Source organism: Hippopotamus amphibius, chromosome 3, assembly GCF_030028045.1.
Source record: "Hippopotamus amphibius kiboko isolate mHipAmp2 chromosome 3, mHipAmp2.hap2, whole genome shotgun sequence".
Taxonomy (NCBI): domain Eukaryota; kingdom Metazoa; phylum Chordata; class Mammalia; order Artiodactyla; family Hippopotamidae; genus Hippopotamus; species Hippopotamus amphibius.
The window spans coordinates 40,946,587-40,965,907 of NC_080188.1; the positions used below are offsets into that span (position 1 = coordinate 40,946,587).

At 35.3% G+C, this 19,321-nt stretch overlaps 1 protein-coding gene across 3 annotated transcripts in view; it reads right to left on the reverse strand.

Moving 5' to 3' along the window:
* UBA6 (ubiquitin like modifier activating enzyme 6) overlaps positions 1 to 19,321 on the reverse strand; it is an 84,054-nt gene that overhangs the window by 61,450 nt on the left and 3,283 nt on the right. For all 3 annotated transcript variants that reach the window (XM_057726409.1, XM_057726408.1, XM_057726410.1), the window contains exon 2: positions 18,687 to 18,749. In XM_057726409.1, coding sequence (XP_057582392.1) covers positions 18,687 to 18,749 — 63 coding nt within the window. The remainder of the gene's footprint in view (positions 1 to 18,686; positions 18,750 to 19,321) is intronic.

The following is a 19,321-nucleotide window of genomic DNA, read 5'->3' on the forward strand; positions in this document are numbered from 1 at the left end:
AGGAAATGCAGGGTAAACTATTAGATAATGCCAAACTGTTTTCCAAAGTGGATGTATTAACATACTCACCTCCTGGCAGTGTACCAAAGCCCCCATAGTTTCACATCCTCAGTGTGCTGGAAAAAGTTAACATAGCAGGCCTGATCTTTAGCTTGCTTATAGGGCTAGCCCTTGGCCACTGCCTGTGAACTTGGCTTTTGAAATGTCTCCTATTTTTCTTCCCTGAGTTTCCTAAAATTTTTAGGTTTTCTTTTTTAAATACACATGTAAAACTCTAACTGATCTTAAACAGCACCCCAAATTTTGATCCATAATACCTTAAGTTATTATTCTCCAATTTTAATTATGATTCTTTTTTTGACTTATGGGTTCATCTGAAGTGTATTTTTAAATTTCTAATTTTATGAGGAACTTTAAAATTATCTTTTGTGTTGACTTCTAGCTTAAATGCACTGTGAATAGACATCACAATCTATATAATTTTCACTCTTTGAGACTTTCTTTGGTCAATCTTACAAATGTTCCATGTGTTCTTGAAAAGAATGTGTACTCTGTAGTTGTTAGATACAGCATTCCTTACATGTGCATTAGATTAATCTTAATAATCATGTTCATGAAATCTATACCTGTTCTGACTTTTTTGTTTTCTTATTCTTTGGATTATTAAAAGCAACATTTAAAAAATGCCCCACTGTGACTGTAAATTTGTCTATTCTCCTTATATATCAATACCTGAATTGTGCAGACATGTAAGAATAACAGCTAACACTCAGTGTTTATTACACACTACACACTGTTTTAGTGTTTTATTTGTATTAACTCAATCCTCAAAAATTCTATAAGTTCTATTATTATTACCATTTTTACTGAGAGGAAAACTTAAGCACAGAGAAACTAAGCAAGTTATAAACAGTGGAGGCAAGATTCAACCCAAGCACTCTGGCCTTAGCATCCATATTCTTAACCACTATGCTACCCTGTATGTAGATGAAGAAAGTCAAATCATTCTACAAGGCTTACAGGAAGAAAAAAAACAGTTCCTGACCTAACTCTTCCCTACCCCGATTCCCGAGCCCTCAGAACAACCACCCTCAATTCTTTTAGTTATTTCTTCTAATCTTTACCCCCTTGTTTCTCAATAGCACATTTGTACTTTTATTTCTTGATTTTTCAGTTTTACATATTATCTATTAATTTCCAACTAAGGAAGATGGAATGATTTTTTTGAATACAAATGTGGTCAAATCATTTTCCTGCTTTAAAAACTCCAGTGGTTTCCTATTTCCCTTATGATAAAGTTTAGACTCTAATATTAATCACAAAGCTGTTCATAATCTAGTCTCTGCTTGGCTCTCCAGTCTCACATTCAATCTATTATAACAATTACCACAGTGTATTTTCACTATTTGTTTTTCCTAGGAGATGCAGCTTCCTTAAGACAGGGCCTGACTTATTTACTACTGTAACCCCATTGACTAAAAGGGTCTGGCATGTAACACACACACAAAACCAATTTGCTAAATTAATGAAAGAAATGAACTGGCACACAAGAACACTTTTATGCTCTACTAAGCAGGGGGCTTGAATTCTTTTTCCTACATTCACAGTCACAAGAACTACATTTGAAAAATGTTTTTCATCTCACGTTTGTCTTCATCAATTATTTTTAAGATTACTTAGGGAAATAACTAATAGACATGACACAAACATGGTTATAAATGACAAAGGACATCCAGACAAAAGAATAAAATTAAGACATATGAGCCAAGGTTTTCCAAAAAATCATATAATCTCAGACGAATTCTCAACAGTAAACTAAATTACCTGCCTTTTCAATGTTTGGCCACCAAGGGGAAGGGCACTAAGTAAGCGCTTACTTTGTGCTAAGCAATGTCAGGTACTCTGTAATTGATACTTAAATCTCATGAGATGGGATTTAAAGAGCTGAGAGTGTAACTTCAAGACCAGCACTGTTACATTACAGCTGACTGTATTAAGTGGACATGCAACATATCAGTGAATGTATTCAGTAAAAAAGAAATTTCTAAGGCTAACTACTCTACTTTTAGAGAGCCCTATTTGTTAAAGATTCTCCCTTTTATGAAGGTATAATAGCTCTCTGCAGTTTTCACCACTAGTCCTAATTTTACCTCCTTGGGGCCATAGGGAACTCGTCTAATCCCTCTTCGATGTGACAGCCCTCCAAACATTTGAAGATGGTATTCAGGTTCCAGAGTCTTCTTTCTCCAGGCTAAACATCTCCAGTTCCTTAAACAATTTCAAACATGACATCATTTTGAGTCCCCCTCAACACTGATCACTTTTTTCTGGATGTTCTTCAACTATCTTCGTGCATTCATAAATTTATTAAAATATCTATTTCAAGCCAGGCACTGGCACTGTGTGGGGATCATGATAGCAACAACCTCGTGAGGTACCGTGAGGATTAAATTATATAAGGTAAAATATATAAAATACCTAGCAGATGCCTGTGACATGTTATTGGGAGAGAGAAATAATCAAATAATCCATTATTAAGCACTACATACAGAAGTACCAGAAACTGAGGGAACGAAACTGAAATACAGAATAGGAAGGGATTCTATCAGTGGAGGTCATGGAAAGCTCCACAACTTGGAGGTTCATCCAAGTTGAAATCTGAAGACTTGAGAGGAGTTAAAAAGTTAATCAAAGAAGGAAAAGCATTCTATGCCAGGAAAAAGAAAAACATGAAAAAATATGGCAGGGCTTCCTAGGTGGCACAGCGGTTGAGAATACGCCTGCCAATGCAGGGGACACGGGTTCGATCTCTGCTCCAGGAAGGTCCCACAGGCCACAGAGCAACTAAGCCCATGTGCCACAACTATTGAGCCTGCGCTTTAGAGCCCGTGAGCCACAACTATTGAGCCCATGTGCTGCAACTAATGAAGCCCACATGCCTAGAGCCCGTGCTCCGCAACAAGAGAAGCCACGGCAATGAGGAGCACACGCACCACAATGAAGAGTAGCCCCCACTCACTGCAACTAAAAAGAAAGCCCGTGCACAGCAAAAAAGACCCAACACAGCCAATTAAATAAATAAATAAATAAATAAATTTATTTTAAAAAAAAATGAAAGTTAAAAAAAAAAGAAAAAATATGGCAGATAAGAGATACATAGTATGTACATAAGACTTCCACTTCCGGACTTGGTTAAGTAACAGGGACCAGATTTATCCTCTTCCTGCCTTAAACAATTGAAAACTAGACAATATAAATGAAACAACAAATTTCAGACACTGGACAACAGACAACTGAGGACTGTAATCTCAGAGAAGAAAAATAAATGAGGTGAGCTTTATGATTATTACCCTAGCCACTGCCTGGAGAGTTTTCAGGATACAGAGCAGGAAGGGAAACCCAAAAAGAGCCTGGTGGTCTCACTGAATTGAAGAGGCAGAGCTGTGAATTTAAGGCTAGAATTTGTGAGCAGAAAGTTGCAAAGAAAGAATGCCAGACATCTGTAGAGGGTACTCCTTGAGTCCTCAGCTAAGTTAAGATGAGGAAACAACCTCAAGCTGGGGATAGAACCACGTGAAAAGTGCAGGTGAAACAATCACTGTTTTTAAACAGGACCAGAAATAGTTTGTGTTCCTCTCCAGCCTAGTGGAAAACCGTATAATACAGAGGGCACTGGATAGAATACTCAGAAGAATATTATATAAATACCGGGGGGAAAGTAGCCTCAAAATTAAGTCTTCTCTGGTCTCACCTAGCAAAGCTTAAAAGTAAGCCTTGAGAAAATAAAATTGTTTTCAACTAATTTAACTGTGTCCCTGAGAAAGCTCAAGAACTTCCCTGATGGTACAGTGGTTAAGAATCCATCTGCCAATGCAGGGGACACAGGTTTGGTCTCTGGTCCAGGAAGATCCCAGGTCCCCCAGAGCAACTAAGTCCATGCACCACAACTACTGAGCCTGCATTCTAGGGCCCACAAAGCCACAGCTGCTGAGCCCACGGGCTGCAACTATTGAAACCTGTGTGCCTAGAGCCCATGCTCCACAACAAGAGAAGCCACTGCAATGAGAAGCCTGCACACTGCAACGAAGAGTAGCCCCTGCTCCCCCCAACTAGAGAAGGCCTGCGTGCAGCAACAAAGACCCAAGGCAGCCAAAAATAAATAAATAAGAATAAAAAAATTAAAAAAAACAGTTAAAAATAAAAAATAATTTAAATAAATATATTAATTAAAAATAATAAAAAAATAAGTTAAAAAAACTCAAGACGTTTTAAAGGAATTCAAGATTATCCAGCACCCAAAAAGATAAAATTCATAATGTCTGACATACACTAAAAAATTACAGATATGCAAAAGAGCAGGAAAATACAACTCATAGTGAATAGAAAAATCAATAATAGAACAGACTTAGAAATGACAGATGATAGAATGCGTAGACAAAGACATATGATCAAGAAGCAGCAAAATTTCTAGAGATGAAAACTGTAAAATCTAAGATGAAAAATACTGAATGGAATTCACAACAGACTCAACACTGCAGAAGTGAACCTGAAGACATAGCAACAGACTTTACAAAATGAAACACAGAGATGAAAAAAAAAAAGACTGGGGGTAAAAAGACCAAAACAACAAACCCAAAAACCCAGAGCTTAAATGAGTTGTGGGACTTCACTTGGTCTAATATATGTGAAACTGGGGTCCCTGAAAGAGAATGGAGAAAGGGGGAGAGAAAAACATATTTGAAGAACTAAACTGTTAAAATTTTTCCAGGAGCACAATAAACTCACAGACCATAATGTAAACAAAGAACAAGACATATAAAGAAAACTACATCAAGGCATATCATAATCGTTTAAACTCAGGTATGAAGAGAAATTATAAAAATAATCAGAGAAAATAGATCACGCAATTTACAGAGGAAAGGTTAAGAATGACAATTGACTTTCTCCCGGGAAGCAGTACAAATCAGATGACAGCAGCACATTTCTGTAACAAGGTAGACAATGTCAACCTAAAATTCTACACTCAATTTCAAAAAAAGGAAATAAAGACTTCATCAGATAGAATTCACTGCTGGCAGACCGTCACTATAAGAAATGTTATAGTAAATCCTCAGGCAGAAGGAAAATGATACTGATGGAAATCTTAATTTACACAAAGGAATAGAGAATATCAGAAATGACAAATCTATGGATAAATACAAACTCTTTTTTCCTTATTTTTAAAACATCTTTTAAGGATAATTGACTGTTTAAGTCAAAAACAATAATGTATTGTGAATTAATAACATATATAGAAGTAAATATTAAGACTACAATAATTCAAATACTGGAACAGGAGAAACAGAGTACACTGTTGTAACTTTCTTATATGAGGGTGAGTCAAAAATCATCTGCACTCTGGCTGTAGAATTCATTTTAATTAACTTTTAGAAAAGAAAAATACATCATTTTTTGACATAATCTCCTTGGTTTTCAATACACTTTGTCCACTCATCAACAAGCTTTCGTGTTCCCTCATTAAAAAATGTTTTAGGCTGAGCTGAGGTGCACCACTGTCTTCACTTCTTCATCAGAAGTGAATCTTCATCCTCGTAGGGCTGCTTTCAGGGGACCAAACAGGTGACAATGCAGCAAGATCAAGACTATAGGGAGGATGCTTTAACATCTCAAAATGAAGTTTTTGCAGTGTTGACAGTGTGGGCAGAAGTGTGCAGACGTGCATTGTCATTGAAGATCACAATGCCCTTGGATAGCAGTCTTCTGTGTTTAATCCTAAGTTTAAGCTTCAGCTCTTCAATAAGCATCTCACTGTAACGAGCACTGTTGATTGCTGAACTTTTTCCTGATAATGTTCCAATACGCGCCCTTGAGAATCGCAGAAAACTGTAAGCATCCATTTTCCAGCTGATGGTTGACTTTTGAACTTTTTCTTGGTCAGCGATTGAGGATGTTTCCATTCCATACTCTGCCGCTTACTCTCAGGCTCATAGTGATGAATTCATGTCTCGTCAGCAATAATGATTCCCTTTAAGAAACTTTCACCTTCCTTAGAGTATCAGTCCAAATTTTGTATGCAGATATCCAAATGCTTCTGTTTATGCTCTTCTGTGAGTTGTTTCGGTGCCCATCTCCCACAAACTTTTCGAAACCTAAGTCTGTCGTGGACTACTTTGTTTTGAGGTGTTAAAGCATCCTCCCTATAGTCCTGATCTTGCTCCACTGGACCTTCATCTGTTGGGTCCCCTGAAAGCAGCCCTACAAGGACAAAGATTCACTTCTGATGAAGAAGTGAAGACAGTGGTGCAATTTGTGGCTCGCAGCTCAGCCTAAAACACTTTTTAATGAGGGAATATGAAAGCCTGTTGACAGATGGACAAAGTGTATTGAAAAGTAAGGAGATTATGTTGAAAAATGATGTATTTGTCTTTTCTAAAAGTTAATTAAAATAAATTCTACAGTGAGAGTGTGGATAATTTTTGACTCACACACGTATCATACAGGAAGTGACAAGATTTGAACATACACTGTGACACATTAAAGATGTACACTATAAACCATAAATTAATCACTAAAAAAGGCAAAAGAAAGTACAGTTGACTCTCGACTGAGTGCATCCAGTTATATGTGGATTTTTCTCAATAAATATACAGTAAGCCCCCCATATTCACATCCGAGGATGTGGAGGGCCAACTGTATTCATATAGAGGGCCAACTGCATTCATTGTACTACACCACTTGATGTAAGAGGCTTGAGCATCCATGGATTCCAACCTCTCATGAACACTAAGGGACAACAGTATAGTAACATGCCAAAAAAGGAGATAAAATATAATTAAAATGCTCAGTTATTCAACAAAAAAAAAAAAAAGAGAGAGGAAAAAAAAAGGAACATCAGTAACAGAGAGATTAGGCAATTAGAAAAAAAATAGCAAAAATAGTATCAATATTCCACATTAAATATAAATGATGTAAACACTCCATTAAAAGACAGACTGAATAAAAAGAAAAATCTGACTATATTCTATCTACAAGGAGCCCAATTTAAATATACAAACAAATGAAAGCAAAAGGGTGGAAAAAGATATAATGCTACCAATAATCAAGAAAAAAGCGGACTATTTTAATATCAGATAGATTTCAGAGCAAAGAAAATTATCACAGCAAAGAGGGCCATTTCATAATGATAAAATGGTCAACATATCAAGAGGACATAATTCTAAATGTTTATGCACTAATAACAGAGCTTCAAACTATGTGAAGCAAAAACTGGTAGAACTGAAATAAGAAATACACAAATAGGAAATTATGGACAACACCCCTCTCTCAATAATTGGTATATAGACAGAAAATCAGTAATAATACAGAACAGTTGAACAACACTATTAATCGGTTTGACCTAAATGACACTGATGACAATCCAATAAATAACAGAATACACATTCTTTCCAAACGCACACAGAACACTGACCAAGATAAACCGGATTCTGCATTAAAAAACTTGAAAAAAAATTTAAATCACACAAATTATATTCACTGATAACAATGGAATTATTAGAGATTAAGAATAGAAAGATCTCTGAAAAAACTCTGAAAAAAGAAAAAACTCTGAAAAAAGAAAATCACAAAGTTTTCTGAACTGAATGAAAATGAAGACATACCTGTCAGATACACACAAAGCAGTTCTTAAAGGGAAAATTTTTAGCGGGAAATGGATATATTAATAAAGAAGACTATAATCCAAAAAGAAACATGTACCACAATGTTCACTGAAGCACTATTTACAATAGCCAGGACATGGAAGCAACCTAAATGCCCATCAACAGATGAATGGATAAAGAAGATGTGGCACATATATACAATGGAATATTATTCAGCCACAAAAAGGAATGAAATTGAGTTATTTGTAGTGAGGTGGATGGACCTAGTCTGTCATACAGAGTGAAGCAAGCCAGAAAAACAAATATCGTATACTAACTCATATATATGGAATCTAAAAAATGGTACTGATGAACCCAGTGGCAGGGCAAGAATAAAGATGCAGATGTAGAGAACAGACTTGAGGACACGGGGTGGGGGGCGAAGGGGAAGCTGGGACAAAGTGAGAGAGTAGCATTGACATATATACACTACCAAATGTAAAATAGATAGCTAGTGGGAAGCTGCTGCATAACACAGGGAGATCAACTCGATGATGGGTGATGACTGAGAGGGCTGAGACAGGGAGGGTGGGAAGGAGTCGTGGGAGGGAGGGGTATGGGGATATATGTATAAATACAGCTGATTCACTTTGTTGTACAGCAAAAACTGGCACAACAGTGTAAAGCAATTATATTCCAATAAAGAGCTTAAAAAAAAATAAAGAAGAAATGTCTCAAAATTCAATGCTCTCAACTTCTACCTCAAGAAATTAGAAAAAGAGCAAATTAAACTAAAAATAAGCAGGAAAAAAAGTCCCGCAAAAGAACAGAAATCACTGAAATACAAAACAAAAAATATTAAAAAATCAGTTAAACTAAAAGCTGGTCCTCTGAGAAGACAATAAAATTGATAAACCTCTAGCCAGAATGATCAGGAAAAAGGAGAAGACAGAAAAATTACCATTATCAGGAATGAGCAAGGGAACATGGTTCAGATCCTACAGAGACTAAAAAGGATATTCAGGGAATATTACAAACAACTTTATGCCACTAATTTCAACCACTAAGATAAATGAACATATTCTTTGAAAGACACAAACTATTAAAGCTCACTCAAGAAGAAATGTGTTACCTGAATATCCTTGTATCTATTAGCTGTTAAATGTGTAGTTAAAAATTTTCCCACAAAGAAAACTCCAAAGACAGCTTCAATGTGAATTCTATAAAAAATTTAAGAAAAAAACCAATTGTACACAAACTTTCCAGAAATTTGAAGGAGAAATACCTCTCAGCTTATTTTGTGAGGTCAGCATCACCCTGATACCAAAACCAGACAAAATCATTCAATTAAAAATTACTCAACACCAGTATGCCCCATGTACATAGCTGCAAACACTCTTAACAGAATTTTTATGTATACGTGTAAAAATGCATCACAATCAAATGAGTTTTATCCTAGAAACAGAATGCAAGGGTGGTATAATACCCTAAAAGACAACATTGTAATTCACAACATTAAAAGACTAAAGAAGAAAAATAATATCACTTCCATGAATGCAGAAAAAGTGTCTGACAAACAAAACACCCATTTCTAATTTTAAAGAACAACAAAACTCACAGCAAACTAGTAATAGAAGGGCACTTCCTCAGCCTAATAAAGGGTATCTATGGAAAACCTATAGCTAACACCATACTCCACTATGGAGGAATGAATGTTTTCCATCAAAGACCAGGAAGAAAGAGAGGGTGCCTGCCTTTACCTCTTCCATTCAACACTGTATTGGAGGTTCTAGCCACTGTAATAAAGCAAGACGAAGAAACAAAAGGCACCCAAATTGAAAAAGAGGAAGTAAAATTTCTTTATTTTCAAACAACATAGCTGTCTAGAAAATCCTTTGGAATTTACAGAGAATTTTACTAGAATAAGTGAGATTAGCAAGAATTCAAGTTAAGAAGTAAATATGCAAAAATCTGTTGTGCTCCAATTTAAGAGTAACGAATAACTGAAAACTGAAATTTAAAAATTACCACTTACAATAGTATGAAAAAAATACAAATACTTAAGGATTAACTTGATAAAAGTTATCCAAGATCTTTGCACTGGTAACTATATAACACTACTAAAGACAGTAAAGAAATAAATTGACAGACATATCAATGATTCTTAAAGTTCAATAGTTAAAATATCAATATTCCCAAAACTGAACTATAGATTCAACACAATCTCAAACAAAATTCCAGGATTTCTTTTGTTTTTTCTTTTTTCTTTTCTAAAGAACTGACAACCTGATTCTAAAACATATATGGAAATTCAGAGAACCTAAAAGAGCCAAACCAACTTTGCAAAAGAAATCAAAATTGGAGGAATTATATTCCCAGATTCTACAATTTATGATAAACCCACAGTAGTCAACACAGTGTGGTACTGGCCTGAAGAGAGACACATATATCACTGAAATACAAGATTCCAGAAATAAAGCCAAAGGTATTTAATTTACTGAATTCTGCCAAAGATATCCAGAGAATTCAATGGGAATGGAAAATCTTTAACACATGGTGCTGAAACACTGGAGAGACATACACGAAAAAAAGTAAACCTTGACCCCCCCCACTTCACACCATGTACAAAAATTAACTTGAAATGGATCATAAACCAAAATTTAAGAAAAATGGTACAGATCAACTGGTTTGCAAGGCAGAAACAGAGACACAGATGTAGAGAACAAACATACAGACACCAAGTGGGAAAAGTGGGGTGAGGGGGGGGAGGTTGGAGTGGAATGAATTGGGAGATTGGGATTGCCATATGTACATTACGAATACGAAAAAAAATATCAAACTGTACACTTTAAATATATGCAGTTAATTGTATGCCAATTATATCTCAATAAAAGTTAAAAAAAAAGAGTTAATTCCATGAAACTTCAAGAAGATAACACTGGAGAAAATTTCAGTGTCCTTGAGTTTTGCAAACATCTTTTATTTTTTAATTATTTTAATTAATTAATTAATTAATTTTGGCTGTGCTGTACAGCTTGAGGGATTTCAGTTCCCTAACCAGGGATTGAATCTGGGCCACAGAAGTGAAAGCCTGGAATCCTAACCACTAGACCACTAGGGAACTCCCACAAACATCTTTTAGGTAGGACAAAAAAAAAAGCAAGCAGTATAAATAAAAAAGTTGTATCTTATCAGAAATAAAAATGTTGCTCTCCAAAACACATTGTTATATAAAAAGACAAGTCACAAACTAGGATAAAATATCTGCAATCATACAGATAACAAAGGACGCTCTCATAGATGTCCTTACAGAGATGTTCTCACAGAGAACATACACTATAAAGAACTCAATAAGACAAACAAAAAAAAGAGAGGCAAAAGATTTATAGAAACATTTCAACAAAGTAGATAGATGGCAAATAGGCTCATGAAAAGATGCTCAATATCATTAGTCATTAATGCAAATTAAACCACAACGTAATACTACTATATACAAACTAGAATGTCAAAATCAAACAGACTGACCATACCAGGTGCTGAGTGAACATGCAAGGCAATTCCAACTCTCATACACTACTGGTGAGAATGTAAAGCGGTACAATCATTTAGAAAATATTCTGGCATTGACAGGGAGGGTGGGAGGGAGTCGCGGGAGGGAGGGGATATGGGAATATATGTATGAATACAGCTGATTCACTTTGGTGTACCTCAAAAACTGGTACAAGAGTGTAAAGCAATTATATTCCAATAAAGAGCTTAAAAAAAAACCCACCACAATGAGATATTACCTCACCCATTTTAGGATGTCTATTATCAAAAAAACAAGACACAACAAGTGTTGGCAAGGATGTGGAGAAAAGGGAACTCTTGTGCACTGTTGGAGGGAATCTAAATTGGTGCAGCCACTATGGAAAACAGTATAGAAAAAAATTTTTAATGGATCCAGCAATTCCACTTCTGGGTATATATCTGAAGGAAGACATTGAATAGGTGAAATAAGTCAGTCACAAAAAGACAAATACTGTATGATTCTACTTTATGAGGTAACTAGAGTAGTCACTTTCATAGAAACAGAAGGGAGAATGGTGGTGTCTAGGGGCGGGGGGAGAGGGAGTGAGGAGTTAGTGTTTAATGTGTACAGAGTTTCAGTTCCGGAAGATGAAGAAGCTCTGAAGACGGATGGTGGTGATGGCTGCACAGCAATGTGAACATACTTAATGCCACTGAACTGTACGCTTAAAATAGTTTAAATGGTAAATTTTATGTTATGTACCTTTTCCCACAATATAAAATAAACTGCTTAAAAAATATATATATATACCTACCACACAAACCAGCATTCAATTCTAGGTATTTATCTAAGAATAAATGAAAGCATATGTCTTCCTTAAAACTTGTATGTAAATTCTCACGGCAGCCTTATTTGTAACAGCCAAAACCTGGAAACAACCCAAATGCCCATCAACTATTATTACGTGGTTAAATAAATTGTAGTATATCCATACAATAGAATACAACTCAGCAATAAAAAGGAACAAATTACTCATACAACATCATATATGAATCTCAAAATCATTATGCTGCCTGAAAGAAGCCAGGCCTCCCAAAGGTGTATATATTGTATGATTCCATCTATGTAAAATTCTAGAAAATGAAAACTATTCTACAGTACAAAAAGCAGATCAGTGATTGCCTGGGGGAAATGGTAGCTGGAAAGAGAAGAGAGGAAGGGATTACAAAGGGGCGCAAAGAAAATGTTTAGTGTGACCGATGTTATCTAGGTTGTGGTGGTGACTTCATGAGTATACCCATGTCAAAACACATCAAATTGTACACTTTAAATATGCGCAGTTTATATTAATTTATACCTCAATAAAACTGTGAAAAATATGTATTTATGTTGGGAGACCTCCTTCATGGGTCTTTCAACTCCTAGATGTCTCTCTAGATATGCCTAGTAGGCAATGTCCTGACTGCTCTTTACTTGGCCTTTTCTCAGGGTTGTATTTAACTCTGAGGTATGAGGTGAATTGCTCTCCAAGACAAAGAGCACGCTTGATTACTGCTTTGGATGGGTCTCCTAAATTCAGTGTTCCTCAGCAGTGATGTACGTACAAAGCATCCATTTGGGCCCATGGCATCACTCCCATGGGACTTGAGAGAAAAGAGAACCAACACCAGGCTGATGCTCATGCTATGTACTGTATGATAAGTAATGAAATCCTTTGTTTCTGACCCAGATGTTTCACATCTTCTGCTAGCATCCACTAAACAATAACGGGCTAGCGTTTAGCTTGTAAGTAGGAGAAAATCAAATCTTGGACCCTGATAATATTTACATAAATTTTGACAAGGCTAAAGAATAGAATTTCACAGAGTAAGTGGTGAGAAGTGACGTGGAGGCTAAAACGAAAGATATGGCCATAACTCATGGTACATTAGAAGTTACTGAACTCAAAGGTACAGTATTATTCTTCATGATTAATTTGCAATTTGTGCACATTTTCTCATTAAATATTTGTTGAATAAATGAATGTATGAAAAAATGAATAAATGAAAGAAATTATTAGACTTAAAGGTTAAGTAACCTAAGATCATACAGTCAATAAATGATGGAGAAAGATTCAAATTCAGATCTAATATGAAAATTCAAACTCTCAGCCACTGTTATGCTGTATCCAAAAAAGGGCTTAAATGTATATTTTTCATTTTGGCCTCATCAGTGTAGATTATAGGGAACGATTTAAGGATTTTAAGCTGAGAAGCCATGGACTCCGAGGTAAGTGCCAAAAATACAATTTTGAATAACTTATGAAAGATGGATTAGAGACAAGAATAGTCCTAAAGAGATCACATAAGAGAATATTACAATAGTTCAATTGAGAGATTCTAAATGCAGGAAGAGAAAATGAAAGAAGTGGAATTAAGAGTTGTTTAAAAAGAACTGAAAAGATTTAAAAAATTTAATTGAATATGGAAGATGACAAATAGGGAAAAATCTAAGATGACACCAATGTTTCTAGCTTAGGTTACTGAGTGGGTGTGGCACCATTTAATTAAGCTTGGGAATGACAAGAGGGAAGGAAAAGGGTTCCAATGGTTTGAGTGCTACTTTATGCTGAAAATTACTTTATACTAACAGTTTTTTTGTGAACTATTTAAGACTAAGATATTATTCTTAAGAGATATTATTCTTATTTACACATGAGAAGTATGAGAAGCAGAAAGATTAAATAATTAGTTTCGGTTCATATAAATGTCAGGATTGGATGTAACACTCTTCTCTAAATCCAGAGACCATGTTCATTTCACTGTACCATAGTGCTTCTCTAAGAAGTAGATATTCTAACACAACATTGTAAATCAACCACATATCAATTAAAAAAAAAGTAGATATTTGCTGAACACCTGCCTGGTTTACATTTAAAGCACCGTGTATGCATTTAAAAATAAAGGCCTTGAGCATGGAAGAAGAAAGCTGAAGAAAGAGACTCAAGTATAAGTATAGAGAGAATGCTAAAATCATGGAAATGGCTATGAACTAGACTATGAACAGAGAGAAAAATCCTAAAGTTGGAACCTGGCATTTATGGGGCAGACAAAGCAAAAACAGACTAAGAAAAGTCTGAGAAAGAAGTCAGAGGAATAGAAGCAAATCCAAAAAGACTTATCTCAAAAGCCAGAGGAGTTTCTCCTAGTATGCCAGTAGAATGCACACAGTTTTGATATTATTATGATTGTATTAATGCAGAAAGCTAAGAATACCCTGATGCTCTGATGCTGCTTTGATATTCACCCCTTGTTCATACAGTGGTCTCTACATAGGAACCTCTATACAAGGAACACACAAAAAGAGACAGCAAAGTACCACTTTATCACTATCTGAATTAGTTTTAATTACATCCAATGCAGAGTTCTTTGGTAAAAGCAGAGTTAGAAAACCAAGGCTTCAGTCCTAAATTGGGGCTCATTCATTACTTTAGATAAATCTTGAGATTAGCAGACTCAGGCATATCTTCAGAGGAAAAGAAATGGACAGATCTACAGAACTGGCTGAACTCTAACTAGCTCTCTAACTCACCCAACAATTTGCCAGCTATAAAGATGCAAAACTAAATACAGATGTGTATCAGAATGCTGTTAGAAGTGCTCCCCCATCCCAAAAAAGAAATCTTTAGATTCCGAGAATAATTTCAGGTTTAGCTGATCAGTAACTATGAGGTGATTCAAGATTGAGTAATAAGAAAAAAGTGAAATATACTTAGCAAGTCACTTTGTTAAAGTAGGTATTGAAACTGCCCTAAAAAAATTTCCTACTTAAATATATATACAAATGTCAGAAACTTAGGTAACATTCAAAATTTATAGATTTAAATGCCCATCAACAGATGAATGGATAAAGATGTGGCACATATATACAATATGACTCGGCCACAAAAAGGAATGAAATTGAGTTACTTGCAGTGAGGTGGATGGACCTAGAGTCTGTCATACAGAGTGAAGTAAGCCAGAAAGAGAAAAATATTGTATGCTAACTCATATATATGGAATCTAATAAATGGTACTGATGAACCCAGTGGCAGGGCAAGAATAAAGATGCAGATGTAGAGAATGGACTTGAGGACCTGGGGGGAGTGGCAAAGGGGAAGCTGGGACAAAGTGAGAGAGTAGCATTGACATATACACTACCAAGTGTAAAACAGATAGCTAGTGGGAGGCTGCTGCATAACACAGGGAGATCAACTCCATGACTGGTGATGACTTAGAGGGGTGGGATAGGGAGGGTGGGAGGGAACTCTGGAGGGAGGGAATATGGGGATATATGTATAAATATAGCTGATTCATTTTGTTGTATAGCAGAAACTGGCACAACAGTGTAAAGCAATTATACTCCAATAAAAAGCTAAAAAAAAAAAAAAAAAAAGATTTGTAGATTTTAGAGAGTTTTAGTTTTGTAGGAAAGCCTAAATGTTTACAAACAATTATAACCTGAGATTCAGTTATTCATATCTGGGAAAAACCTGTATACTTAGTAAATATTAACCAAATTTCAATAACAGTATCTAGGAAGAAATAAACAGTATTTAAAGTACTGATCTTATAAATATCAATATGTAAGATGCCAAAAAGTTACATGTTTTCTTTAACTTTTAGGTAAAAATGAATTTATGTGTATCTGGTCTGTTAAAAAGATATTCATTTGGACTTCCTAGGTGGCGCAGTGGTAAAGAATCCGCCTGCCAATGCAGGGGACACGGGTTCGAGCCCTGCCCTGGGAAGATTCCACATGCCATGGAGCAACTAAGCCCATGTGCCACAACTATTAAAAAAAAAAAAAAAAAAAAAAAAAAAAAAAGATATTCATTTGCTCAAAATACCCCAATTCTAGAGAAATGAGAAATTTTCTGTTTTTCTATCCTTTCAGCTTACAGAATTTTCCAGATGTAGGAGTGTCATACTGCAGCAGCCTCATATCAGACTCCAGCAGAGGGGAATGTCACACCTTGCCCTGATACTGGTTTTGCCTCAGGGTGAAATGTGTAAATACCTTCTTAATATCTCCTAATGTTAGTACCATAGGCACCTTTTTCAGACATTTCTGTCACATCTCTTGATTTGCCTAGTTTGTATTCCTGCCCACCCACTGAACTGTCAATTACCTTGGGTTCCAGACTGCAAAGTCAATTTGAATCCTTTGTCTTATTCTAGCCATTCAGTAATCATTTAATGAGTCTCTTTTAAGAATTAGACACTTTGTCATGGTCCTTCACTTTAAGAAACTCACACTTTAAAAGAAGTGACATACATGTAAAAAAACACTATGAGACAACATGAGTACTTTAAATAGTAACAAGAATAATGTGCTTTAGGACTGAGCAGAAAGGATTAGAAGTAACTCATGAGATTTCAGAGTAGATATTTGAGTGAGTCTTAAAAGCTCAATAGAAGGTGCTTTTGAAGCATGAAAGGGCGCTCTAAGAAAAGACAACTGAGGTGTAAATGTATAAACTACAGTAAGCAAGTAGTCTAGTATGGCCAGTATACTCAGGGAAAAGGTAGATCTGGACTAACAAATAGTGTTGGGAAAATTGGATTTCCAAAAGCAAAAGATGAAAAGATTAGAAATTAGACCTTTACCTTATACCATACACAAAATCAACTCAAAATGGATTCAGAACTTAGACAAAAGACCTGAAACTACAAAACTTCTAGAAGAAAACATGGGGGGAAGCTTCTTAGCATTGGTTTTGTCAAGGATTTCCTGGATATGACATAAAAAGCACAACAATAAAAGCAAAAACAGACAAGTGAGACTACTTCAGACTAAAAAGCTTCCACACAGCAAAGGAAACAATCAATAAAATGAAAAGGCAAACTATGGAATGGGAGAAATATTTGCAAACCAGGTATCTGGTAAGGGGTTTAATGTCAAAAATATATATGAAACCATAACTCAACAGCAAACCACCCCCCGCCCTACCTATAACCTGATTAAAAAATGGGCAAGGACTAGACTAGACATTTCTCCAAAGATGACACAAATGGCCAACAGGAATATGGAAAGGTGCTCAACATCACAAATCATCAGGGCAATGCAAAAGCATAATGAGATATCACCTTGCACCTGTAATGATGGCCATTATAAAACAAAAATAAAACCCTAGAAAATAACAAGTGTTGGTGAGAATGTGGAGAAACTGGAATACCTGTGCACTGCTGGTGGGAATGTAAAATGGTCCAGTTGCAATGGAAAATGGTATGGAGGTTCCTTAAAAAATTAAAAATAGAACTACCTTATGATCCAGCAATACCTGATCATATATGAACTGCTATATATGATACCTAAACTGCTATATTCTATAACCTTCAGTCCAGCAAAATGATCCTAAGTGAACTGTAAGCTTACTTACCTAGCTTTGCAAATGGAAAATTTAAACTCTGGTTTATTGAAAATTATGTTCATTAATCAGCCACTATAGGATTGGAGGGATATAAAATTGTTTCACAAGGACTGTAACAAATAATGAAAAAAAAATAGCCAATGCTATCTCAAGGAGCTGCAATTTGTTATCCCAAGAAAATGATCACAAGGACATTAAGAACATGGTAATTACAGATTAAGAGTCCAAATTTAAGATGACTTCTAAAGTATAATCATAGTCAGGAGACCATATGGTAAAACAGCTTTCACATAAGTAAAATCAAGTTAGTCTTTATCTCTTCTTCCAAGGGTATAGCACAAAATAGGACCTGAAATCAACATACCAGGTGGTATATATCAGCTCCTCCTAAACTGCTCAAAACTGACTCTGCATCCCACATAAAAAAATATAAAAAGAAATCCAAAATACATAATGAGCCTATTGTTCCAAATTCTACCTACATAAAACCTATTTTTTCATGATTACATATAGAGGAAATCTAAAAACTTTTAAACTGAGATTATACTATCTTCCATGCAAACATCTCAAAGTATTTTAAAAATTTACTACAAATGATAGCAATTTATGTGTTCTTAATTTTTCTTTAATTTTGAAAAAAAAGTATTTTGATTTCATGAAAAAAATATGGTAAAAAAATGTCCCATTAAATTCCATTCAAATCACAGCTCTTCAATCAAAAAATACTTCTCCACTGTCTATACAGTACAAACATGCAGTGTTATTAATGAGACTATACTGAAGTAAACATATTCTCTAGATGCAACTGTATAACTAAGTGAAATGAATTGTCTGAGACTCCTGCACTATTAAGAACATAAATATGTACTCCTGGCCAGAAACAAGAGGTACATTTTGTAGTAGATAGCAAAATCATTCTTAGTCATAACACCTAAACCTAAAGCAACCAAGATTTAAATATTATTCAAGCTTTCAGATTACAGTTAAAAAAAACAAAAGAAAGAAACCCTAATTTTTAACTTGGGTGGAACTCTTAGGATATATTTTACAAAATTATGCATAGGCCTAATGGTGTCTTTGAATAAACTACTCCATGACTGGAGAACAATGAATGGGGGAAATGTTTCAGTTTCCATAAAGTTCTTACCTGTATAACGCATCATCAATCTCCACAGATTCTGTTGGCATGATGGGCAAATTTGAATTCGCACTGAAAAAAGAAAACATAACTTATAAGGCCGAGTATGGCTATTCAATATTCATATTCTGTAATGTAAAATTTAATTTCTATATGGGACCAGATTCACCAGTTACAAAACAGGTTTTACAAACCAGATATTTTATTATTTACCACTTTATTTAGATTTTAAAAACAGGTCAAAATTAAATTCACTGACTGCCTGCCCTGTGTGTATTATAAAATTAGAGCCTATGGTTGTTTTAGTCTCAGGTGTTGTTTTATCATTGCTACATATATTCTGATGGATCTATATTTTAGCAATTTTGAGTGCCCCATAAACCTTCTATAATATACACACTCAGAATTTACCATATACTGATTATATCTAAGCTTACTTCTACATGTTTAACTTCTCCTCTGCCCTCCAGATTTTATACATCTGCCAGAACAGTATCTCTATTCTGATGTCTAACTGGTATCACGAACGTAACAAGCCTCAAACAGAATTCAATTCCTCTTGCTTAATCTATTCTTCCCGTCTTTCTCAACTCACTTGGGACCACCAAGCAAACGATACCACCATTTAGCCACTTGCTCAGGCC